The 25,036-nt window shown below is 47.2% G+C and overlaps 1 protein-coding gene and 1 long non-coding RNA gene across 3 annotated transcripts in view; both read right to left on the bottom strand.

The window, feature by feature from the left end:
- Positions 1-12,212: 12,212 nt before the first annotated feature.
- LOC144500300 (uncharacterized) lies at positions 12,213-17,097 on the bottom strand. The gene is made up of 2 exons (XR_013498961.1): positions 16,123-17,097; positions 12,213-13,416 (listed from the first exon to the last, which is right to left on the bottom strand). It is a non-coding gene; the product is annotated as an uncharacterized LOC144500300 (long non-coding RNA).
- An 809-nt stretch (positions 17,098-17,906) lies between these two features.
- The window catches only part of aldh18a1 (aldehyde dehydrogenase 18 family, member A1), a 37,984-nt gene continuing 30,854 nt past the window's right edge, over positions 17,907-25,036 (bottom strand). For both annotated transcript variants that reach the window (XM_078222971.1, XM_078222972.1), the window contains exon 15: positions 17,907-19,218. In XM_078222971.1, coding sequence (XP_078079097.1) covers positions 19,043-19,218 — 176 coding nt within the window. In that variant the 3' untranslated portion in view covers positions 17,907-19,042. The remainder of the gene's footprint in view (positions 19,219-25,036) is intronic.

Below are 25,036 nucleotides of genomic sequence, written 5' to 3'. Positions count from 1 at the left end.
GTGCCGGGGTACTGGATGTCTCCGAGAGGGTAGGAAGCATATTTAAAAAGGAAGATAGTCAAACGGATGTGATTGTACACATTGGTGAAAATGATGTAGGTAGGAAGAGCAGGGGGGTCATACGAGAGAAATTCAGGGAGTTGGGTGCTAGGCTAAAAAGTAAGACCTCCAGGGTAGCAATCTCTGGACTGCTCCTGGTGTCTAGTGCAAGTGAGGCTCGGAACAGGGAGATTCTACAGTTGAACGCGTGGCTAAAAAACTGGTGCAAGAGGGAGGGTTTTAAATTCATAGATAACTGGGAAATCTTCAAGTCAGGATGGCAACTGTAAAGGATGGGTTACACCTCAACTGGAAGGGAGCAAATATCCTGGCTGGGAGTTTTGCTAGAGTGTTTCGGCAGGATTTAAACGAGTGTGGCAGGGGGGTGGGGAACAAAACAGGAGGTCAGTAAATACTGAGGCTGGGGTTGAGCTGGGGGCCAGGGCAAGGCTAGCTAAGAAGAGGAGCACTCTGGAGGAGGATGACCTGACTGGGCCTGGAGGTCTGGAGTGCATCTGCTTCAATGCGAGGAGCGTAACGGGTAAAACAGACGAACTTAGGGCCTTAATGCTTATGCGGAATTTGGATGTGGTTGCGGTGACGGAAACTTGGTCAAAAGAAGGACAGGACTGGCAGCTGAATATTCCGGGGTATAAGTGTTTTAGGCGAGACAGAGGAGGGGCTAAAAAAGGTGGGGGAATAGCGATATTAGTTAAAGAGCATATTACCGCGGTGCAGAGGGTAGACAACTTAGAGGGGTCATGTACTGAGTCGCTGTGGGTGGAACTCAGAAACAGGAAGGGTGCAGTCACTATGCTGGGGGTGTACTACAGACCACCCAACAGCCCACGGGAAGTGGAGGAAAGGATATGTCAGGAGATTCTGGATAGGTGCAGAAAAAATAGGGTTGTTGTAGTGGGGGACTTTAATTTCCCTGGCACAGACTGGAAAGTGCTTAGAGCTGGGGGTCCGGACGGGGAGGAATTTGTAAAATGCGTACTGGAAGGTTCTTTGGAACAGTATGTAGATAGCCCGACTAGAGAGGGGGCTATACTGGACCTAGTTCTGGGAAATGAGCCTGGTCAGGTCGTCAAAGTTTCGGTAGGGGAACATGTGGCAAATAGTGACCACAACTCTGTTAACTTTAGGATAGTAATGGACAAGGATGAGTGCTGTCCTACGGGCAGGGTGCTAAATTGGGGGAAGGCTGACTATAGCCGGATTAGGCAGGAATTGGTGGATGTTGATTTGGAGAGGATGTTCGAGGGTAAGTCCGCGTCTGGCATGTGGGAGTCTTTTAAGGAACTATTGATAAGGCTGCAGGATAGGCATGTGCCTGTAAAAAGGAAAGATAGGAAAGGTGGGATTCGAGAGCCGTGGATAACCAGGGAAATTGAGGATCTGATTAAAATGAAAAGGGAGGCATACGTTAAGTCCAGGCAACAGAAAACAGATGGAGCTCTGGAGGAATACAGAGAGAGTAGGAAAGAACTCAAACGGGGAGTTAGAAGGGTAAAAAGAGGTCACGAGATGTTCTTGGCAGGCAGGAATAAGGAGAATCCTAAGGCATTCTATTCATACGTTAGGAACAAAAGAGTTGTCAGGGAGAAAATCGGACCTCTCAGGGACAAAGGAGGGGAATTATGCTTAGAACCCAAGGGAATAGGGGAGATCCTAAATGAATACTTTGCATCGGTATTCACGAAGGAGAGGGGCGTGTTAACCGGGAGTGTCTCGGAGGGAGGTGTTGACCCGTTAGAGAAAATCTCCATTACAAGAGAGGAAGTGTTAGGTTTTTTAGGGAACATTAAAACTGACAAAGCCCCAGGGCCTGATGGCATCTATCCTCGACTGCTCAGGGAGACGAGAGATGAAATTGCTGGGCCTCTGACGGAAATCTTTGTCGCTTCTTTGGACACGGCTGAGGTCCCTGAGGATTGGAGGATAGCGAATGTGGTCCCGTTGTTTAAGAAGGGTAGCAGGGATAACCCAGGAAATTATAGGCCGGTGAGCTTGACGTCCGTGGTAGGGAAGTTGTTGGAGAGGATTCTTAGAGACAGGATGTATGTGCATTTAGAACGGAACAATCTCATTAGTGACAGACAGCATGGTTTTGTAAGAGGGAGGTCGTGCCTTACAAATTTGGTGGAGTTTTTTGAGGAAGTGACAAAAACGGTTGATGAAGGAAGGGCCGTGGATGTCGTCTATATGGATTTCAGTAAGGCATTTGACAAAGTCCCACATGGCAGGTTGGTTAAGAAGGTTAAGGCTCATGGGATACAAGGAGAAGTGGCTAGATGGGTGGAGAACTGGCTTGGCCATAGGAGACAGAGGGTAGTGGTCGAAGGGTCTTTTTCCGGCTGGAGGTCTGTGACCAGTGGTGTTCCGCAGGGCTCTGTACTGGGACCTCTGCTATTTGTGATATATATAAATGATTTGGAAGAAGGTGTAACTGGTGTAATCAGCAAGTTTGCGGATGACACGAAGATGGCTGGACTTGCGGATAGCGAAGAGCATTGTCGGGCAATACAGCAGGATATAGATAGGCTGGAAAATTGGGCGGAGAGGTGGCAGATGGAGTTTAATCCGGATAAATGTGAAGTGATGCATTTTGGAAGAAATAATGTAGGGAGGAGTTATACAATAAATGGCAGAGTCATCGGGAGTATAGAAACACAGAGGGACCTAGGTGTGCAAGTCCACAAATCCTTGTAGGTGGCAACACAGGTGGAGAAGGTGGCGAAGAAGGCATATGGTATGCTTGCCTTTATAGGACGGGGTATAGAGTATAAAAGCTGGAGTCTGATGATGCAGCTGTATAGAACGCTGGTTAGGCCACATTTGGAGTACTGCGTCCAGTTCTGGTCGCCGCACTACCAGAAGGACGTGGAGGCGTTAGAGAGAGTGCAGAGAAGGTTTACCAGGATGTTGCCTGGTATGGAGGGTCTTAGCTATGAGGAGAGATTGAGTAGACTGGGGTTGTTCTCCTTGGAAAGACGGAGAATGAGGGGAGATCTAATAGAGGTGTACAAGATTATGAAGGGTATAGATAGGGTGAACAGTGGGAAGCTTTTTCCCAGGTCGGAGGTGACGATCACGAGGGGTCACGGGCTCAAGCTGAGAGGGGCGAAGTATAACTCAGATATCAGAGGGACGTTTTTTACACAGAGGGTGGTGGGGGCCTGGAATGCGCTGCCAAGTAGGGTGGTGGAGGCAGGCACGCTGACATCGTTTAAGACTTACCTGGATAGTCACATGAGCAGCCTGGGAATGGAGGGATACAAACGATTGGTCTAGTTGGACCAAGGAGCGGCACAGGCTTGGAGGGCCGAAGGGCCTGTTTCCTGTGCTGTACTGTTCTTTGTTCTTTGTTCAACATCTTTTCCCAAAGGTAGGGGAGTCTAAAAATTGAGGGCATAGGTTTAAGGTGAGAAGGGAGAGATACAAAAGGGTCCAGAGGGGCAATCTTTTCACACAGAGGGTGGTGTGTGCCTGGAACAAGCTGCCAGAGGTAGTAGTAGAGCGGGTACAATTATGTTTTTTAAAAAGCATTTAGACAGTTACATGGGTAAGATGTGTATAGAGGGATATGGGCCAAATGCGGGCAATTGGGACTAGCTTAGTGGTAAAAACTGGGCAGCATGGACAAGTTGGGCCGAAGGGCCTGTTTCCATGCTGTAAACCTCTATGACTCTATAACCTCATCTCCTCTGGAGATCTTCCTTCCACAGCTTCCAATCTCAGTCTCCCAACTCCTGACAGCCTACTTCTACCTCCTTCCCAAAATCCACATATGTTTTAGAAAGTGCTGCCTCTGGATGGGAAGTCTGTTAGACACTCATTTTTTACACTTTTTTGTAGTTTAATTGTTCATTTGCAATATTTTGCAAATTTGGCCCAATGAGCATCATGAGCTGCCTGCGATTATTTTAGGCAGAATACAGACACTGACAGAGCTAACAGTAGGAAGAGGAATGATAACTTACCCACATATTAATGCAGTAAGATAATTAAAACAAGTAACAATGAATTTAAGACATATAAGTTGTTATTTTTAATGCATTTCAAAGTATTTTACTCTGATTAAATATTTCAGTCAATGCAAGGTACTGAAAGGCATGATGGGAAAGTTGAATAGTTTGGAGACAAAGACCTGGGAACCCATTAGTTAACAAACTCACATCTGGGAGACCATTCCATACTTTGCAACAATATGAATAGTTGATTAACAGCCCAGACAGAGCAGACATGGCCCTGCACACAGGAAAACATGTCTATTCAGTTTGGCAGTGAGCCAGTGGGAACCCCCATCTTGACCTTTACGTCAACTGTATCCAGGCAACAAGGAAGTAGCTTTAGTCAAGATGGGAGTTACATCCGGTTTGTAAATGGACAAATGAGAAACCATTATGCTGGAAAGTACTGAGCAATTGGCTGAAATATCTGACCAAGATTTATATTGATGTATGAGCATTAAATGAAATTATTTTTAAATGAATGTAAGGTGGAGAATCAGATTAAGAAAACGTATAACTGTTCTGTTTTTTACTGATAACATCAGAACTTATTCGAGTGGTCTGGATATTCTGTACCTGAGACCATCGATATAATTTCTCCCATTGATCACTGGTTTTTAATAAAGTTTTACCTTTATACTGTGACATTGGTTTCCTGAGTATAATTGCCACCTCATCAGAAAACCCCGCTAACATGGGCTGTGCATAACTGGCAATAAAATGGCAATGTCCAACTTGCTGCATTCCATCCCCCTCAGCCCAGCTTAGTTTTAGATGCTGTGAGTGTATGTTTCGAGCCAGAAGATGAATTTATCATTGTGCAATTTGTCATCGCAGCACAAAACATGACTCAAAATCAAATCAAATAGAACAAGGTTTGATATTTTTGCAATTTGTCACTTTCTTGTGCCAGTCAATTAAAAACCTATCTTACCAAAGTCTCTGGTGATTTTGGTCAATTCCACACGTTTAATAATGTACTTGTAAAGACCACACGTTACACAATGTGGTTTAAAGCTCGACCACTCTACTGAAAAGTTAGATAGAAGAGTGCTGGACTGGAATCCAAAGTAGGCCGGTAAGCACAGGGTCAGTGGGTCAGTGGGATGGTGCAGAATATCGGGAGTTCTGGTGAAAGATCATCAGCCTGAAGCTTAACTCCTTTCCTCCTGCCACAAATGCTGCCCTCCTGAGCATTTCCAGCATTTGCTGGTTTTATATCAAATTTCCAGCATCTGCGGTATTGTGCTTTTGTATTCCAGCTTAGAATGTATTTTTGTCATATTGACAAGTGGGTGTGAAATAGAAAGGGTCAAGAGCTTCAAGTTTTTAGGAGTCCAGATCACCAGCAACCTGTCCTGGTCCCCCCATGCCGACACTATAGTTAAGAAAGCCCCACCAACGCCTCTACAAAGAACAGTACAGCACAGGAAACAGACCCTTCGGCCCTCCAAGCCTGTGCCGCTCCTTGGTCCAACTAGACCAATCGTTTGTATCCCTCCATTCCCAGGCTGCTCATGTGACTATCCAGGTAAGTCTTAAACGATGTCAGCGTGCCTGCCTCCACCACCCTACTTGGCAGCGCATTCCAGGCCCCCACCACTCTCTGTGTAAAAAAAAAACGTCCCTCTGATATCCGAGTTATACTTCGCCCTTCTCAGCTTGAGCCCGTGACCCCTCGTGATCGTCACCTCCGACCTGGGAAAAAGCTTCCCACTGTTCACCCTATCTATACCCTTCATAATCTTGTACACCTCTATTAGATCTCCCCTCATTCTCCGTCTTTCCAAGGAGAACAACCCCAGTCTACCCAATCTCTCCTCATAGCTAAGACCCTCCATACCAGGCAACATCCTGGTAAACCTTCTCTGCACTCTAACGCCTCCACGTCCTTCTGGTAGTGCGGCCCACCAGAACTGGACGCAGTACTCCAAATGTGGCCTAACCAGCGTTCTATACAGCTGCATCATCAGACTCCAGGTTTATAGTCTATACCCTGTCCTATAAAGGCAAGCATACCATATGCCTTCTTCACCACCTTCTCCACCTGTGTTGCCACCTACAAGGATTTGTGGACTTGCACACCTAGGTCCCTCTGTGTTTCTATACTCCTGATGACTCTGCCATTTATTGTATAACTCCTCCCTACATTATTTCTTCCAAAATGCATCACTTCGCATTTATCCGGATTAAACTCCATCTGCCACCTCTCCGCCCAATTTTCCAGCCTATCTATATCCTGCTGTATTGCCCGACAATGCTCTTCGCTATCCGCAAGTCCAGCCATCTTCGTGTCATCCGCAAACTTGCTGATTACACCAGTTACACCTTCTTCCAAATCATTTATATATATCACAAATAGCAGAGGTCCCAGTACAGAGCCCTGCGGAACACCACTGGTCACAGACCTCCAGCCGGACAAAGACCCTTCGACCACTACCCTCTGTCTCCTATGGCCAAGCCAGTTCTCCACCCATCTAGCCACTTCTCCTTGTATCCCATGAGCCTTAACCTTCTTAACCAACCTGCCATGTGGGACTTTGTCAAATGCCTTACTGAAATCCATATAGACGACATCCACGGCCCTTCCTTCATCAACAGTTTTTGTCACTTCCTCAAAAAACTCCACCAAATTTGTAAGGCACGACCTCCCTCTTACAAAACCATGCTGTCTGTCACTAATGAGATTGTTCCGTTCTAAATGCACATACATCCTGTCTCTAAGAATCCTCTCCAACAACTTCCCTACCACGGACGTCAAGCTCACCGGCCTATAATTTCCTGGGTTATCCCTGCTACCCTTCTTAAACAACGGGACCACATTCGCTATCCTCCAATCCTCAGGGACCTCAGCCGTGTCCAAAGAAGCGACAAAGATTTCCGTCAGAGGCCCAGCAATTTCATCTCTCGTCTCCCTGAGCAGTCGAGGATAGATGCCATCAGGCCCTGGGGCTTTGTCAGTTTTAATGTTCTCTAAAAAACCTAACACTTCCTCTCTTGTAATGGAGATTTTCTCTAACGGGTCAACACCTCCCTCCGAGACACTCCCGGTTAACACGCCCCTCTCCTTCGTGAATACCGATGCAAAGTATTCATTTAGGATCTCCCCTTGGGTTCTAAGCATAATTCCCCTCCTTTGTTCCTGAGAGGTCCGATTTTCTCCCTGACAACTCTTTTGTTCCTAACGTATGAATAGAATGCCTTAGGATTCTCCTTAATCCTGCCTGCCAAGAACATCTCGTGACCTCTTTTTGCCCTTCTAACTCCCCGTTTGAGTTCTTTCCTACTCTCTCTGTATTCCTCCAGAGCTCCATCTGTTTTCAGTTGCCTGGACTTAACGTACGCCTCCCTTTTCATTTTAATCAGATCCTCAATTTCCCTGGTTATCCACGGCTCTCGAATCCTACCTTTCCCTTCTTTCCTTTTTACAGGCACATGCCTATCCTGCAGCCTTATCAATAGTTCCTTAAAAGACTCCCATATGCCAGACGCGGACTTACCCTCGAACATCCTCTCCCAATCAACATCCACCAATTCCTGCCTAATCCGGCTATAGTCAGCCTTCCCCCAATTTAGCACCCTGCCCGTAGGACCGCACTCATCCTTGTCCATTACTATCCTAAAGTTAACAGAGTTGTGGTCACTATTTGCCACATGTTCCCCTACCGAAACTTTGACGACCTGACCGGGCTCATTTCCCAGAACTAGGTCCAGTATAGCCCCCTCTCGAGTCGGGCTATCTACATACTGTTCCAAAGAACCTTGCAGTACGCATTTTACAAATTCCTCCCCGTCCGGACCCCCAGCTCTAAGCACTTTCCAGTCTGTGCCAGGGAAATTAAAGTCCCCCACTACAACAACCCTATTTTTTCTACTTTCTCAGAAGACTAAGGAAATTTGGCATGTCCACTATGACTCTCACCAACGTTTACAGATGCACCATGGAAAGCATTCTTTCTGGTTGTATCACAGCTTGGTATGGCTCCTGCTCTGCCCAAGACCGCAAGGAACTACAAAGGGTCGTGAATGTAGCCCAATCCATCACGCAAACCAGCCTCCCATCCATTGACTCTGTCTACACTTCCCGCTGCCTCGGCAAAGCAGCCAGCATAATTAAGGACCCCATGCAGCCCGGACATTCTCTCTTCCACCTTCTTCCTTTGGGAAAAAGACACAAAAGTCTGAGGTCACGTACCAACCGACTCAAGAACAGCTTCTTCCCTGCTGCTGTCAGACTTTTGAATGGACTTACCTTGCATTAAGTTGATCTTTCTCTACACCCTAGCTATGACTGTAACACTACATTCTGCACTGTCTCCTTTCCTTCTCTATGAACGGTATGCTTTGTATAGTGCGCAAGAAACAATACTTTTCACTGTATTCTAATACATGTGACAATAATAAATCAAATCAAAAGTGATGCCATTACTGAGAGCACAATCAAAAAATTGGAGGTTGAAGGGTTAAATGAACAGTCAACAAAAAGGTTACGCAAGATGTTGCTGTAAAAGATCAGCATTTTACAGCCAATTAGCTGAACTATCACTGTTTCCCCATGTGGTTATGATCTCATCTCTTTATACTGTTCCTAGGCAACAATAATTATACAATGCTGTATCAAGTAACAGAGTCTTTCAAGATGATCCAAATCTGCGAAGCATGTGTCACTATTGTGATGTATTCTAACCTCAAGTTACATCAAAAGCATCACTGTGTACAGTTAAAAAGACATGAAGGGAGATATGTCACCAAAACAACAGCTTGAAGTGATGTAAGCCAATAAAAACCTCTGGACAAACATTACTTGTTTGTTATAATTATGTTTTTAGAATTCTCATCTGTAATAATTCAGATTCACAGGCTTCATCAGGATTAGAAAGGATATTTATTAACAAGGAAAAACTGTACAGAGAATAGCAGCGCCAACCCCAGCTGCCTTGGAGTCACGGTGACACATCCGTGAGGCTGAGAGATACATGGAGAGCACACTCAGAGAGGTGGTCACATTGCAGCTTGGGGGTCTGGAGGCAGAGAGGGGTGGGTGACCATCAGGCAGTCCAAGAGATGCAGGCAGATGGTGCAGGAGTCCGCAGGCTTCTGCTCAGAAATTGATTTTCCATTTGGGAAGCGGGTTTCTCAGAGTATTGGCGTCAGAGCCAGGGTTGTGGTAGCACGAGTGGCTTGGCTGTTCAGTGGGGAAGGAAGAAGGGGAGAGCAACAGTGATCGGGGATTCGTTAGAGGAACAGACAGGGGTTTCTTTGGCTGTAAACTTTGGGATGTCTTGTTGAAGTTGTACAAGACATTGGTAAGGCCACACTTGGAATACTGTGTATAGTTCTGGTCACCCTATTATAGAAAGGATATTATTAAACTAGAAAGAGTGCAGAAAAAACTTACTAGGATGCTACCGGGACTTGATGGTTTGAGTTATAAGGAGAAGCTGGATAGACTGGGACTTTTTTCTCTGGAGCGTAGAAGGCTGAGAGGTGATCTTATAGAGGTCTATAAAATAATGAGGGGCACAGAGCAGCTAGATAGTCAATATCTTTTCCCAAAGGTGGGCGAGTCTAAAACTAGAGGGCACAGGTTTAAGGTGAGAGGGGAGAGATACAAAAGTGTCCAGAGGGGCAATTTTTTCACAGAGGGTGGTGAGTGTCTGGAACAAGCTGCCAGAGGTAGTAGTAGAGGCGGATACAATTTTATCTTTTAAAAAGCGTTTAACAGTTACATGGGTACAATGGGTATAGAGGGATATGGGCCAAATGAGGGCAATTGGGATTAGCTTAGGAGTTTTTAAAAAAAGGCGGCATGGACAAGTTGGGCCGAAGGGCCTGTTTCCATGCTGTAAACCTCTCTGACTCCATAACGTGACTCCAGGATGGTGTGTTGATAGGGTCAAGGACAGAGTGACTGCGGGACATTCTTCTGGGGAAGGGTGAACGGCCAGAGGGTTTGTTCCACAAATGACTTCGCTCGGAAGCGGGGTGAGGCCTGCAATCAGAATTTAGGGAGCTGGGTAGAAAATTAGCAAGCAGCACCTCAGAATCACTCGCAGTGCCACAGAAATAAGAGGATAAGGCAGAATGAGGGGCTGGAAATATGGTGCTGCAGAGAGGGTTTTAGATTCCTGGGAAACTGGGCCTGGCTCTGGGGGAGTTGGAAGCCGGACAACTGGCCCCTGAGGAGAGCTGGGACTGAGGTCAATGGGGCATTTTGGTGCTGTTGGGAGGGCTTTAAACTAACGCAACAGGAGTGAGGGAACCAAGAGGAACTATTAGAGAGGAATCCCAGGGTGCACAGAGTACTGGGAGAGATAGAAAGCACTGGTATAGAGAATAATAAATTAATAGGTGAAGTCAGAGTAAGGGAGAAAGTAATGACATCTAAATCAGGGTTACTGTGCAACAATCCTGCCATCCCATCAATCAGTCTAATCAATCTTCACTACACTCTTTCTTTGACTAAAACTGCACACAGTACTCCAGTTGTGGTCTCCCCACGGCCCTGTACAGCTGCAGTAATGATGTGGAGATGCCGGTGTTGGACTGGGGTAAGCACAGTAAGAAGTCTCACAACACCAGGTTAAAGTCCAACAGGTTTATTTGGTAGCACGAGCTTTCAGAGTGTCGCTCCTTCATCAGGTGAGTGAAGAGTTGTGTTCACAAACAGGGCATATACAGACACAGACTCAATTTACAAGATAATGGTTGGAATGCGAGTCTTTACAGGTAATCAAGTCTTAAAGGTGCAGACAATGTGAGTGGAAAGAGGGTTAAGCACAGGTTAAAGAGATGTGTATTGTCTCCAGCCAGGACAGTTAGTGAGATTTTGCAAGCTGGGATTTTGCAAGCCGGGATCCTGGGTTCATGTCACACTATCTGTAACCCCCAGAAACAGATTGTGTACAGATAGTGTGACATGAACCCAATATCCCGGTTGAGGCCGTCCTCATGTGTGCGGAACCTGGCTATCAGTTTTTGCTCGGCGACTCTGCGCTGTCGTGTGTCGTGAAGGCCGCCTTGGAGAACGCTTACCCGAAGATCAGAGGCTGAATGCCCGTGACCGCTGAAGTGTTCCCCAAGTAAGATGTCCTTGCTCCTGTACTCAAATCCAACATTCCACCTGCCTTTCTAACTGCTTGCTGTACCAGTATGCTTGCTTTGCTTGACAGGTGTACCAGGACACATAGGTCCCTTTGAATATCAACATTTCCCAATCTATCACCATTTAAATAATACTCTGGCATTTCTCCATCTGAAGTGGATAACTTCACATTGATCAAGGTTATGCTGTATCTGCCATGCATTTGCCCACTCACTCAACTTGTCTAAATCACCTTGAAACCTCTTTACATCCTCCTCCCCACTCACATTCCCACCAAGTTTTGTATTATCAGAAAACTTAGAAATATTACATTTGGTTCCCTCGTCCAGGTCATTGATATATTGTGAATAGCTGGCCCAAGCACTGAACCCTGCGGGACCCCACTAGTCACTGCCTGCCACTCTGAAAAAGACCCATTTATCCCAACTCTGTTTCCTGTCTGCTAACCAATTCTCAATCCATGCCAATACATTACCACCAATTCCATGTGCTTTAGTTTTGCACACTAACACCTTATGTGGGACTTTATCAAAGTCTTTCTGAGAATACAAATACACCACATCCACTGGTTCACCCTAATCTATTCTACTAGTTACATCCCCAAAAACTCCAGTAGGTTTGTCAAACATAGTTTCCCTTTCATAAATCAATGGTGACTTTGTCTAATCCTGTTGATATTTTCTAAGTGTCTTGTTACTACATCCATTATAATAAACTCGAGTATTTTCCCTGCTGATGTTGGGATAACCGGTCTGTAATTCCCTGTTTTCTCCCTCCCCCCTTTTGTAAATAGCGAGGTTACATTTGACCCCCTCCAATCTGCCGGGACTGTTCCAGAATCTACAGAATTTTGGAAGATGACAACAAACACATCCACTATTTAAGATGTTCCTTTGAACCTAACACTTTAATCAAGATTTGTGTCATCCCCTTTGGTTTTGTGTCAAATGTTGTTTTCTGACACTCCTGTGAGATGCCTTGGGACATTTCATTACTTTAAAAGTGCTATATAAATAAGATCTTTTTGTAAACAGATGCAGAGATTAAGCAGGTACAACCGATTCACGTTTATTAAAAAGTTTATTCTATAAGAAATACAAAATATTCTAAAACCGTTAATTTTCCTGTAATCGAGAGAATCAAATCACAATGGGAGAATTCTCCCATCCCGCCACCAGCAGGTTCAATGACGGGCAGGGGAAAGAGATTGGCGGGAGACCCAAAAATCGGTTTTACGCCAGTGTGAATTTTCCATGGAATTGTCTGCTGGTGCCTATCGTGACGGCTCGGGAACCCTGCTGGAGGCCAGCGTGAAACTCAGTTACATCGTGTTAATGGGCTGCAGGTGAAGATCGACCACCCACTCCAGATTCTCCACAGCACCAGCGGGAAAACACACTGGTGTGAAACACATCTGGAACAACCTGGCATCCAGATGTTGGGACTCACCTGAGCAATGGCTGGGGCTGCCTCCAGGGTTCAGGATGGAGGCTGTCAGTGATCCTGGTCTGTGGGACACCACAGCAGTAGGTCAGGGGAACATCTAGAGGTGGACCTTCCAGATTCAGTGTCCTGGAGGGAGTCCTTCTTCCAGCCTCAGAATATTCCTGGAGATCCATCTTTCTCAGGAGCTCCCCCTGGTGTCTTCAATAGTGGGCCAGTTGGGTGCCTTTTCAACATGGTGCAGACCCTCTGCCTTCAGGCCTGGCCCGCCATGGAACCACTGGCTACCTAGTTTATGAGGTTGAGGCCTGGAGGTTTAGCTTGTTTCCTGCTGGTCTCTGCAGCCAGAAACACTCCACATTGCTGCCGTGCCAAGGACTGACTCCCAGAATGGGAGAATTCCACCCAAAATGTCTAAAACTCACCGAGTCACTGCAGAGAGCACCAAAATTCACAACGTGATAAAGTGGGAGAAGGCAGCAAAGAAACCAAAACCCCTTCCTGGCAGCTGTGGGCTGGTTAAATGTTCTGGGAAATCTAGTTGCAGTTTGAAGGGTAACCCCTGGAAACTCTGATGTGATTCCCCTTGTTCCATAATTACTCAACTCTAATTCAAACTCCTCACTGCTTCTTCCTCAAAACGACTTCACCATTGCTATCAGAAACTCCGGTCTCAATCCCCGTAAATTCCAGCAATCCTACAAGCTTCAATAAACAACTCCTCACCAAAATGCTGGAGAGGTGACTGCTGTTCTCTATTTGAAATATGGCACCACGGGAGGAATCTTTCTTTTCCGAGCTGCAGTCATGTATCTGTCAAAGAATCAGGTCGATCTGTTAGTTTTCAATGGAACCGCTAGTGGATGAGATTTAAATACTGATTCTATTATCTACACTATCACAATGGACTCTGGCTATTGAGAGTAAATTCTCCATGGTTAGAACAACGTGGGTCAAGCAGGGACAGACTGTGGCCGGAATTTTACCGACCCCGCCCGAGGCTCGCAGAACGCCATTCTCTGTTGGCCTCGGGCGGGCGAGGTGCTAAAATCCCGGTATGTGTGTTCTTCTCGAATCCTATCCAAGTTGCCAGTCTTGGCTCAGTAAGAAACACCTTTGTTCAAATCAGAAGGTGGTGGATTCAAATTACACTCGAGATGTGAGCACAAAAATCAACACTGTGACTCCTGTGCCATCCTGAAGGAGTGCTGCACTATAGGAGGTGCAACCCTTCAAACAGATGTTAAAGCAAGACCCCGTCTACCCATTCAGGTGGGTGTCAAAGGTCCCAAAGCACTGTTTGAAGAGTGGCAGAGAGGTTACTCTTGGTGTACTGGCTAATGGTGATGTCTCAACATCTCAGAAAGAGATTATCTGGTCATTGGGACATTGCTGTTAGTGGGATCTTGCTGTGCACAAATTGGCTACATTAACAACAGTGACAGGTGGACAGGGTGGTGAAGAAGGCATTCGGCATGCTTGGTTTCATCGGTCAGAACATTGAATACAGGAGTTGGGACGTCTTGTTGAAGTTGTACAAGACATTGGTAAGGCCACACTTGGAATACTGTGTGCAATTCTGGTCACCCTATTATAGAAAGGTTATTATTAAATTAGAAAGAGTGCAGAAAAGATTTACTAGATGCTACTGGGACTTGCTGGATTGAGTTATAAGGAGAGGCTGAATAGACTGGAACTTTTTTATCTGAAGCGTAGGAGGCTGAGGGGTGACCTTATAGAGGTCTATAAAATAATGAGGGGCACAGATCAGCTAGATAGTCAATATCTTTTCCCAAAGGTAGGGGAGTCTAAATCCAGAAGGCATAGGTTTAAGGTGAGAGGGAAGAGATACAAAAGTGTCCAGAGGGGCAATGCTTTCACACAGAGGGTGGTGAGTGTCTGGAACAAGCTGCCAGAGGTAGTAGTAGAGGCGGGTAAAATTTTATCTTTTAAAAAGCATTTAGATAGTTACATGGGTACGATGGGTAAAGAGGAATATGGGCCAAACGTGGGCAATTGGGATTAGCTGAGGGGTTTTAAAAAAAAGGGTGGCATGGACAAGTTGGGCCGAAGGGCCTGTTTCCATGCTGTAAACCTCTATGACTCTATGACTAGACTACGAAAGCACTTCACTGGGAAATCCCATGCTCATTTTTTCTTACTCATCGTATATGGGTGTCACTGGCTGGGCCAACATTCATCACCCATCCCTAATTGCCCTCCAACTGAGTGGCTTGCTCGGGCATTTCTGAGGGCATTTAAGTGTCAACAACATTGCTGTGATTCTGTAGTCACATATAGGCCAGGCCAGGTAAGGATGGCAGATTTCCTTCCCTAAAGGACTTAAGTGAACTAGATTTTTTTTTACAGCAATTGACAATGGTTTCATGGTCATCAGGAGATTCTTAATTCCAGATTTTTATTGAATTCAAATGTCACCATCTGCTGTGGTGGGATTTGAACCCGGGTCCCCAGAGCAGTATCCTGGGTCTCTGGATTACTAGTCTAGTGACAATACCAGCACACACTGCCTCCCCAAAGGTGAAAGATGCCACAGAAATGCAAGTCTTTCTTTCAAGTGCCTATTCAGCACTCTAACCTCTGGGTAGCTATGGTTTCATCCAGTATTATCATTAATACTAAGACTAATTGAATGGGATGTTTATCTGTACTTTGCCCTTTCTCTTCACTTGCCCTGTAATAACCCAATTTCCCCAACTTCCAACAAGAAATGGGTAAGTTCCAGGTTACTGACCCGGACTAACGCTGGAGAACCATTTACTTTTCTTCCTCTGATATTGGACTTTTATCCATCCTTCAGTCCAGCTTTAAAGCCATTCAAATCTTCTCTCTGACATGGCATTATCAAAGCTTTGCACCAATCTCTTGTCAGAGGAGCTTTGTTACATTTAATCCAAGGGTGAACATAAGCAACAGGAGGAGGATTGGCCTATACAGCCCCTCAACACTGCTCCACCATTCAATACCCTCATGGATACTCTTTGTCCTCAAAGCCACTCTCTCCCCCTTTTCCTTAAAGCCCTCAATATTCCCTGAATGTTCTCAGCCTTGAATATGTTCAACAGTTCAGCACCCACAGATCTCCAAGACAGAGAATTCAAAATGTTCTGAGTGAAGACACATCTCCTCATCTCAGGTCCAAATGACCAAACTCCTGAGAACATGCCCCTAGTTCTGTAAACAGGGGAAACAACCTCTCAACATCTTCCCTGTCAAATCCCTCTGGTCATTTTATATATTCAATGAGATCACTGCTCATAAATACTTGAGATATCGGCCCATTCTACTCATAAATAACCCTTATTCCAGGAATCAACCGAGTGAACCTTTGTTGCACTCCCTTCTCTAAGGCACACTTATCCTCCCTTAGGTATGGAGCCCACTGCACATATTCCTGGTGTGGTTTCAGCAACTCCAATGTCATTGCAGCAATTGTCCTTTTCTTAGCATTTGCAATAAAAGCAAACATATCATTTCCCATCCAATTGCTGGCTGTACCTCAGTAATTCTTCTTGTGCCCCTGATGCGGACAGGGTTAGATCTGTGCCGAACCAACCCCACGTCCCAGTCTCCTGCCAGATTGGGGATGCATGGCCTTCCTCTCCTAACCCCTCCATGAGGTCAGGCTGGTCACAGAAGTGGGGCAACGTACGGTTCAAACAAAACAACAGATCCATTGTCGGGAAGTCCTGATGCCACAGACTGAATAATGGAAGCAACTTCAGAAATTCAGCGAATGACTTATTCACATCAGTGTGATGGGTGCTGCCTTCGGAAGGAGTGTCTCTGTTAACAACAATCTGATTGGTGTCATTTGGTATTTTCCTCTTCAATTCTCTTTGAGCTTTTGTTTGAGGTGTAATTGTGGAGTTTTGAACACATGAACTCTCAGTTTGATGAATCTGGCCCTGGACACTGTCTCATTGCAGGAGAATCAATCCACTGGTCGCTTTAAAGAGGAAAGAGGACTACGATGTTGTGGCCATTACGGAGACGTGGGTAGAACAAGGACAGGAATGGTTGTTGGACGTTCCGGGGTATAGATGTTTCAGTAAGTGTAGGGAAGCTGGTAAAAGAGGTGGAGGAGTAGCATTGTTAATCAAGGATAGTTTAACGGCTGCGGATAGGCACTTCGAGGGGGATCTGCACACTGAGGTAATATGGGCTGAGGTTAGAAATAGGAAAGGAGCGGTCACGTTGTTAGGAGTTTACTATAGGCCCCCAAATAGTAATAGAGATGTGGAGGAAGAAATTGCTAAGCAGATTATGGATGTGTGTGGGGGTCACAGGGTAGTTGTCATGAGGGGACATGAGAAGTCCTTGGCGGGTCGGATCAAGGAAAACCCCAAGGCTTTTTACTCTTATGTGAGGAATAAAAGAATGACCAGGGTGAGGTTAGGGGCGGTCAAGGACAGTAGTGGGAACTTGTGTATGGAGTCAGTAGAGATAGCCGAGGTGATGAATGAATACTTTTATTCAGTGTTCACCAAGGAGAGGGGCCATGTTTTTGAGGAAGAGAAGGTGTTACAGGCTAGTAGGCTGGAGGAAATAGATGTTCGGAGGGAGGGTGTACTGGCAGTTTTGAATAAACTGAAGGTCGATAAGTCCCCTGGGCCTGATGAAATATATCCTAGGATTCTTTGGGAGGCAAGGGATGAGATTGCAGAGCCTTTGGCTTTGATCTTTGGGTCCTCACTGTCCACGGGGATGGTGCCAGAGGACTGGAGAATGGCGAATGTTGTTCCTCTGTTTAAGAAAGGGAATAGAAATGACCCTGGTAATTATAGACCGGTTAGTCTTACTTCGGTCGTTGGTAAATTGATGGAAAAGGTCCTTAGGGATGGGATTTACCACCATTTAGAAAGATGCAGATTAATCCGGGATAGTCAGCACGGATTCGTGAAGGGCAAGTCGTGCCTCACAAATTTGATAGAATTTTTTGAGGAGGTAACTAAGTGTGTTGATGAAGGTAGGGCAGTTGATGTCATATACATGGATTTTAGTAAGGCGTTTGATAAGGTCCCCCATGGTCGGCTTATGATGAAAGTGAGGAGGTGTGGGATAGAGGGAAAGTTGGCCGATTGGATAGGTAACTGGCTGTCTGATCGAAGACAGAGGGTGGTGGTGGATGGCAAATTTTCGGATTGGAGGCAGGTTGTTAGCGGAGTGCCACAGGGATCAGTGCTTGGTCCTCTGCTCTTTGTGATTTTTATTAATGACTTAGAGGAGGGGGTTGAAGGGTGGATCAGTAAATTTGCTGATGACACCAAGATTGGTGGAGGGCTGTTGTAGGCTGCAAAGAGACATAGATAGGATGCAAAGCTGGGCTGAAAAATGGCAAATGGAGTTTAACCCTGATAAATGTGAGATGATTCATTTTGGTAGGTCTAACTTAAATGTGGATTACAGGGTCAAAGGTAGGGTTCTGAAGACTGCGGAGGAACAGAGAGATCTTGGGGTCCATATCTACCGATCTCTAAAGGTTGCCACTCAAGTGGATAGAGCTGTGAAGAAGGCCTATAATGTGTTAGCTTTTATTAACAGGGGGTTGGAGTTTAAGAGCGTTGGGGTTATGCTGCAACTGTACAGGACCTTGGTGAGACCACATTTGGAATATTGTGTGCAGTTCTGCTCACCTCACTATAAGAAGGATGTGGAAGCGCTGGAAAGAGTGCAGAGGAGATTTACCAGGATGCTGCCTGGTTTGGAGGGTAGGTCTTATGAGGAAAGGTTGAGGGAGCTAGGGCTGTTCTCTCTGGAGCGGAGGAGGCTGAGGGGAGACTTAATAGAGGTTTATAAAATGATGAAGGGTGAACGTTCAAAGACTATTTCCTCGGGTGGATGGAGCTATTACAAGGGGGCATAACTATAGGGTTCACTGGTGGGAGATACAGGAAGGATATCAGAGGTAGGTTCTTTACGCAGAGAAAAGACTGCCTGCAGTGATAGTGGAGTCAGCCACTTTAGGAACATTTAAGCAGTTATTGGATAGGTACATGGAGCACACCAGGATGATAGGGAGTGGGATAGCTTGATCTTGGTTTCAGATAAAGCTCGGCACAACATCGTGGGCCGAAGGGCCTGTTCTGTGCTGTACTGTTCTATGTTCTATGTTAAATGCCTGAGTTGCTAAATCCATTCGAAGCAGCAGATTGGAGAATTCAGAGAGAGGCAGCGGGAGTAACTTCACAATCAACCTGACAAAGTGGACTGCGTGTAGACATAGCCATAGCCAGCATGTGAGGAACACAGAGACTCTGAGGTTTGGTTTCTAAACCTAGCTTAGTAAATCTGGAAAACATTGATGGAGAATCACAGACTGTTCCCTCGGGTAAATGTCTGCCGGTAACATTGAAAGGGAAATTCAGCACAGGTGATCAGCTGCTTGCAGGGAGTGACAGCTTCTCCGGGGAAGTGTTTATGTTCTGTTTGGTACAGGTTGGTTTTCGTGTATGTAGCTCATGCTGCCTTGCTCGGCAAAGTCACTCACTGCCTGACCCTCCCCACGAAGCAGCCACTTGGTGGTCAGTAAGCCCTCCAGCCCCACTGGCCCACGGGCATGGATACGAGCCGTGCTGATTCCAACTTCCGCACCTGCAACACAAAGAAAATGCAGCTTTGGACAAGAAGAGTTTGATATCTTCCCACTTCAGAGTTGTGTGAATACAACACCACTTCCCCTCAGGAAGTTAGCGGCTGTTTCGTACACTGCAGCCTTAGACTAGGCCAGCCTCAATAGGAGCCTTTCAATTCATAGATACTCAATATCTTTTCCCAAAGGTAGGGGAGTCTAAAACTAGACGGCACAGGTTTAAGGTGAGAGGGGAGAGATACAAAAGGGTCCAGAGGGGCAATATTTTCACACAGAGGGTGGTGAGTGTCTGGAACAAGCTGCCAGAGGCAGTAGTAGAGACGGGTACAATTTTGTCTTTTAAAAAGCATTTAGATAGTTACATAGGTACGATGGGTATAGAGGGATATGGGCCAAATGCGGGCAATTGGGTCGAGGTTAATGGTAAAAACTGGCCGGCATGGACAAGTTGGGCCGAAGGGCCTGTTTCCATGCTGTAAACCTCTATGACTCTATGGCCCAGTGCTCCTCCTCAAAGTGTGGGCAGGGACAGGAACATATTGACACGTGATGACCCTCATGATCAAATAGCCAGATGTCATTCACAGCACAGGTTCACACACAAAGATATTCAGCAAAGCTGGGTGAGGACACGACTCTGACAAAAGAAAGAAAAGATGGAGGAGAGAAGATGCAGAGATAAATAGAAAGAGGGAACAGAGAAAGAGGGGAGTAGAGAAAGGGTCAAGTGAAAAACAGAACACGAAGAGAGATCAGTCAGAGAAAGAGAGAGGGAATGGAGAGAGGGGGCAGAGAGAACTGAACTGGAGAGAGAAAGGAGAGTCAGGGAGAGAATGCAGGGAGTGAGGTGGAGGAGAAGGGGTGGAGAGTGAGGAAGATCAAAGAGAAAGAAGGGGCGGACAGAAAGAGTGAACGGAGAGAGGGGACAGAGGGAGGAGAGGCAGCAAAAGATAAGGGTCAGAGAGGGAGGGAGAGAGGGCAGCAGAGTGTGAGAAAGATGTGGGGGAGAGACAGAGAGAGAGCAAAAGGACACAGAGAGAGTGCAGATGGACTGAGAGGAATGAATGAGGGAGGGTGAAGAGAGAGTACAGACAGAGAGAGAGAGAGAGAGAGAAAGGAGATGGAGAAAGAGAGCAGGTGGAGCGAGTGAGAGAGATGGGCAGAGAGTGGGCAGAGGGGGAGAGAGAGACAGGGTGGGTGGAGGCAGAGAAAAAGAGTGGGCAATGAAAAAGGGAGAGACAGAGAGAAGGGGTACAGAGAGAAAGAGAGGGTAAGGAGAGAGAGTGGGCAGAGAGAGAGGGCTCAGAGAGACTGGGCAGAGGAGTCAGAGAGATGGAGGAGCTGCAGAGAGAGGGAGGGGGGCAGAGAGAGGGAGGGGGTGCAGAGAGAGGGAGGGGGTGCAGAGAGAGGGAGGGCGTGCAGAGAGAGGGAGGGCGTGCAGAGAGAGGGAGGGGGTGCAGAGAGGGGGAGGGGGTGCAGAGAGGGGGAGGGGGTGCAGAGAGAGGGAGGGGGCGCAGAGAGAGGGAGAGGGTGCAGAGAGAGGGAGAGGGTGCAGAGAGAGGGAGAGGGTGCAGCGAGAGGGAGGGGGGCAGAGAGAGGGAGGGGGGCAGAGAGAGGGAGGGGCCGCAGAGAGGGTGAGGGGGTGCAGAGAGAGGGAGAGGGTGCAGCGAGAGGGAGGGGGGCAGAGAGAGGGAGGGGCCGCAGAGAGGGGGAGGGGGTGCAGAGAGAGGGAGAGGGTGCAGAGAGAGGGAGGGGGTGCAGGGAGAGGGAGGGGGGCAGAGAGAGAGAGGGGGGGCAGAGACAGGGAGGGGGTGCAGGGACAGGGAGGGGGGCAGAGAGAGAGAGGGGGGGCAGAGAGGGAGGGGGTGCAGAGAGAGGGAGGGGGTGCAGGGAGAGGGAGGGGGGCAGAGTGAGAGAGGGGGGCAGAGAGAGGGAGGGGGTGCAGAGAGAGGGAGGGGGTGCAGGGAGAGGGAGGGGGGCAGAGAGAGGGAGCAGGGGCGCAGAGAGGGAGGGGGTGCAGAGAGAGGGAGGGGGTGCAGGGAGGGGGCAGAGAGAGGGAGGGGGTGGCAGAGAGGGGGGGCAGAGAGAGGGAGGGGGTGCAGAGAGAGGTAGGGGGTGCAGGGAGAGGGGGGGGGCAGAGAGAGGGAGCAGGGGCGCAGAGAGGGAGGGGGTGCAGAGAGAGGGAGGGGGTGCAGAGAGAGGGAGGGGGTGCAGAGAGAGGGAGGGGCGCAGAGAGAGGGAGGGGGTGCAGAGAGAGGGAGGTGGTGCAGGGAGAGGGAGGGGGTGCAGAGAGAGGGAGGGGGTGCAGGGAGAGAAAGGGGGTGCAGGGAGAGGGAGGGGGTGCAGGGAGAGGGAGGGGGTGCAGAGAGGGATGGGGTGCAGAGAGGGGGAGGGCAAATGTGAGGTGATGCATTTTGGAAGGTCTAATACAGATAGGAAATATACAGTAAATGGCAGAACCCTTAGGAGTATTGATAGGCAAAGGGATCTGGGTGTACAGGTACACAGGTCACTGAAAGTGGCAATGCAGGTGGAGAAGGTAGTCAAGAAGGCATACGGCATGCTTGCCTTCATCGGCCGGGGCATTGAGTTTAAAAATTGGCAAGTCATGTTGCATCTTTATAGAACCTTTGTTAGGCCGCACTTGAATATAATGTTCAATTCTGGTCGCCACACTACGAGAAGGATGTGGAGGCTTTGGAGAGGGTACAGAAAAGATTTACCAGGATGTTGCCTGGTATGGAGGGCATTAGCTATGAGGAGAGGTTGGAGAAACTTGGTTTGTTCTCACTGGAATGACAGAGGATGAGGGGCGACCTGATAGAAGTTTACAAGATTATGAGAGGCATGGACAGAGTGGATAGTCAGAAGCTCTTTCCCAGGGTGGAAGAGTCAATTACTAGGGGGGCACAGGTTTAAGGTGCGAGGGGAAAGGTTTAAAGGAGATGTACGAGGCAGATTTTTTACACAGAGAGTAGTGGGTGCCTGGAACTCGTTGCTGGGGGAGGTAGTGGAAGCGGATACGGCAGTGACTTTTAAGGGGCATCCTGACAAGTACATGAATAGGATGGGAATGGAGGGATATGGTCCCCGGAAGGGCAGGGGGTTTTAGTTCTGTCAGACAGCATGGTCAGTGCAGACTTGGAGGGCCGAAGGGCCTGCTCCTGTACTGTAATTTTCTTTGTTCTTTGCAGAGAGAGGGATGGTGTGCAGAGAGAGGGGGAGGGGGTGCAGAGAGAGGGGGAGGGGTGCAGAGAAGGGGAGGGGGTGCAGAGAGGGGAGGGGGTGCAGAGAGGGGGATGGGGTGCAGAGAGAGAGGCTGTGCAGAGGGAGGTGAAGCAGAATTGGTGACAGGGAGGGACATGGAAGGAGAGGAGGGTGGAGAGAGAGTGGGGTCACAGAGAGATGGAGGGGCATAGAGAGAGTGAGAGAGGATGAATCAATCGAGGAGCATCAAGTGGAAGAGAGGGAAGGGAGAAGAGAGAGAGATAGGCATAGAGAGAGGGAGGAGGTGTAGGGAAGGGTGAAGAGAGAGGGATGGAGAGAGAGGTGTGGGGGGAGGGGGCAGAGAGTAAGGAGGGTGGAGAGAGAGAGAGAAAGGGGGTGGATAAAGTGAGGTGAGGCGGGGAGGGCAATGGAGAGAGGGTGCCAGGGTGGCAGTGCCAAGGGCAATGTTGGCGTGGTGGGAGGAAGTGTTCCTCTTCTGTGTGTGTGAGTTGGAGGGTGTGCCCCTTGTCCGATCTCTGTCGGGGCGGGGGATTTAAATTACCTTTGAGATCAGGGTGCTGCTGTAAAGCCTCCGTACTTTTATATTCCATTCCCCCTGCAATAAACACCAACATTGCACTTGTCTTCCTAATCACTCGCTGTACCTGCAGACTCACTTTATGTGATTCATGTACCTGGACACCCAGGTCCCTCTGTATCATTGAGTTCTGCAATCCCTCTCCATTTAAATAATTTACTATTTTTCTGTCTATATACCTTTGCAGACACTCTACCTCTTCCTGACAACTTACCTTCCTCCCTATCCTGGTGTAACTGGCTAATTTAGCTCCTTTCATCCAAATCCAAATTTGTAGATTGCAAATAGTTAAGGCTCCAGCACTAATCCCTGTGGCACTCCATTCGTTACAGATTGCCAACCTGAAAATGACCCATTTATTCTCTTGATTTGTCTCTCTGGATTTGGAGACTGGAATCTGCCAGGAAATAAGTTTCTTTCTCTGGAGGCTGCTGTGTGGGAGTCAGAAGGCAGGTGTCTCTCTCTGTATCTGTGCAGAGAAGTGAAAAGGCTGGAAATGTAGCATCCACGTGAACCTATATGTTTTCTTTTGTGCTAACTGATTCTGAAGAAGGATTTATGTCTGTGGGGATATTGCTTACATTCGAACTATAGAGATAGCGAGATGTTAAGAATAATACTTTGTCATGTTTAAATACCTCAATTGGTAAAAGATATGCTGAATGCTGAAAAGTAGAACATCAAAGGTAGTGAACTCAGGATTACCGGTGCCACCTGCCAGTCAGAGTAGAAACAGCAGGACACATAGGATGAATACGTGGCTGAAAAGGTGGTGTAAGGGGCAGGGTTTCAGATTCCTGGGGCATTGGGACCGGCTCTGCGGGAGGTGGGACCTGTACAAACCGGACGGATTACACCTGAGCAGGATCGGGACTGATGTCCTTGGGGGTACTTGCTAGAGGGGTTGGTGAGGGTTTAAACTAATATGGCAGGGGGGTGGGAACCTTTGCAAGGATTCAGAGCAGGGGAATTAGGAATCCGAGCAAAAGACAGTAAGGAGAATAAGGAAAGTGATAGGCAAAAAATCAAGGGCCAGAGTCAGATAAGAACCAAGTAAAAAATAGTAGGAAAGGGAAAAGAAATATTAAAGGTGCTCACCTTAAAGTCTTGTACCTGAATGCTCAGCATTCGAAACAGAATGGATGAATTAGTTGCACAGATAGATGTAAAGGGGTATGATATAGTTGGCATTATGGAGACGTGGCTCCAAGGTGAGCAAGGATGGGAACTAAACATTGAGGGCTATTCAGTATTTAGGAAGGACAGACAGAAAGGAAAAGGTGGTGGAGTTGCATTGTTGATCAGAGATGATTTTGATACGATATTGAGGAAAGATATTAGCATAGATGATGTGGAATCTGTATGGGTCGAGTTAAACAACAAAGTGTAAAAAACATTGCTGGGGTGGTATACAGACCACCAAACTGTAGTGGTAATGTTGGGAAAAGCATTAGACAGGAAATCAGAGATGCATGTGTTAATGGAACATCTGTGATTATGGGTGACTTTAATCTACATATAGATTGGGAGGGTCAAATTAGTCACAGTACAATAGAGGAGGAATTTCTGGAGTGTAAACGGGATGGTTTTCTGGAGCAATACATTGATGAACCAACAAGGGAGTAGGCCATCTTGAACTGGGTGTTGTGCAATGAGAAAGGATTAGTTGGCAATCTAGTTGAGAGAGAACCCTTGGGGATGATAATATGGTAGAATTCTTTGTCAAGATGGATAATGACGTAGTTGATTCTGAGACCAGGGTCCTGAATCTCAGTAAAGGGAACTATGATGGTATGAGGCATGAATTGGCCATGATGGACTGGGAAACATTACTGAAAGCAAAGACAGTGGACAGGCAATGGCCGGCATTTAAAGAATGAATAGGCGAACACCTGAAGATGTCTATTCCTGTTTGGTGCAAGAGTGGGAAGGGAATTGTGGCCAAACCATGGCTTACAAAGGAAATTAGAGATAGTATCAGATTCAAAGAAGAAGCATACAAATTGGCAAGAAAA

Source organism: Mustelus asterias, chromosome 11 (genome assembly GCF_964213995.1).
Source record: "Mustelus asterias chromosome 11, sMusAst1.hap1.1, whole genome shotgun sequence".
Lineage (NCBI taxonomy): Eukaryota > Metazoa > Chordata > Chondrichthyes > Carcharhiniformes > Triakidae > Mustelus > Mustelus asterias.
Note: the sequence above shows the minus strand (reverse complement) of the source record. Positions and strands in the feature narration are given on the sequence as shown.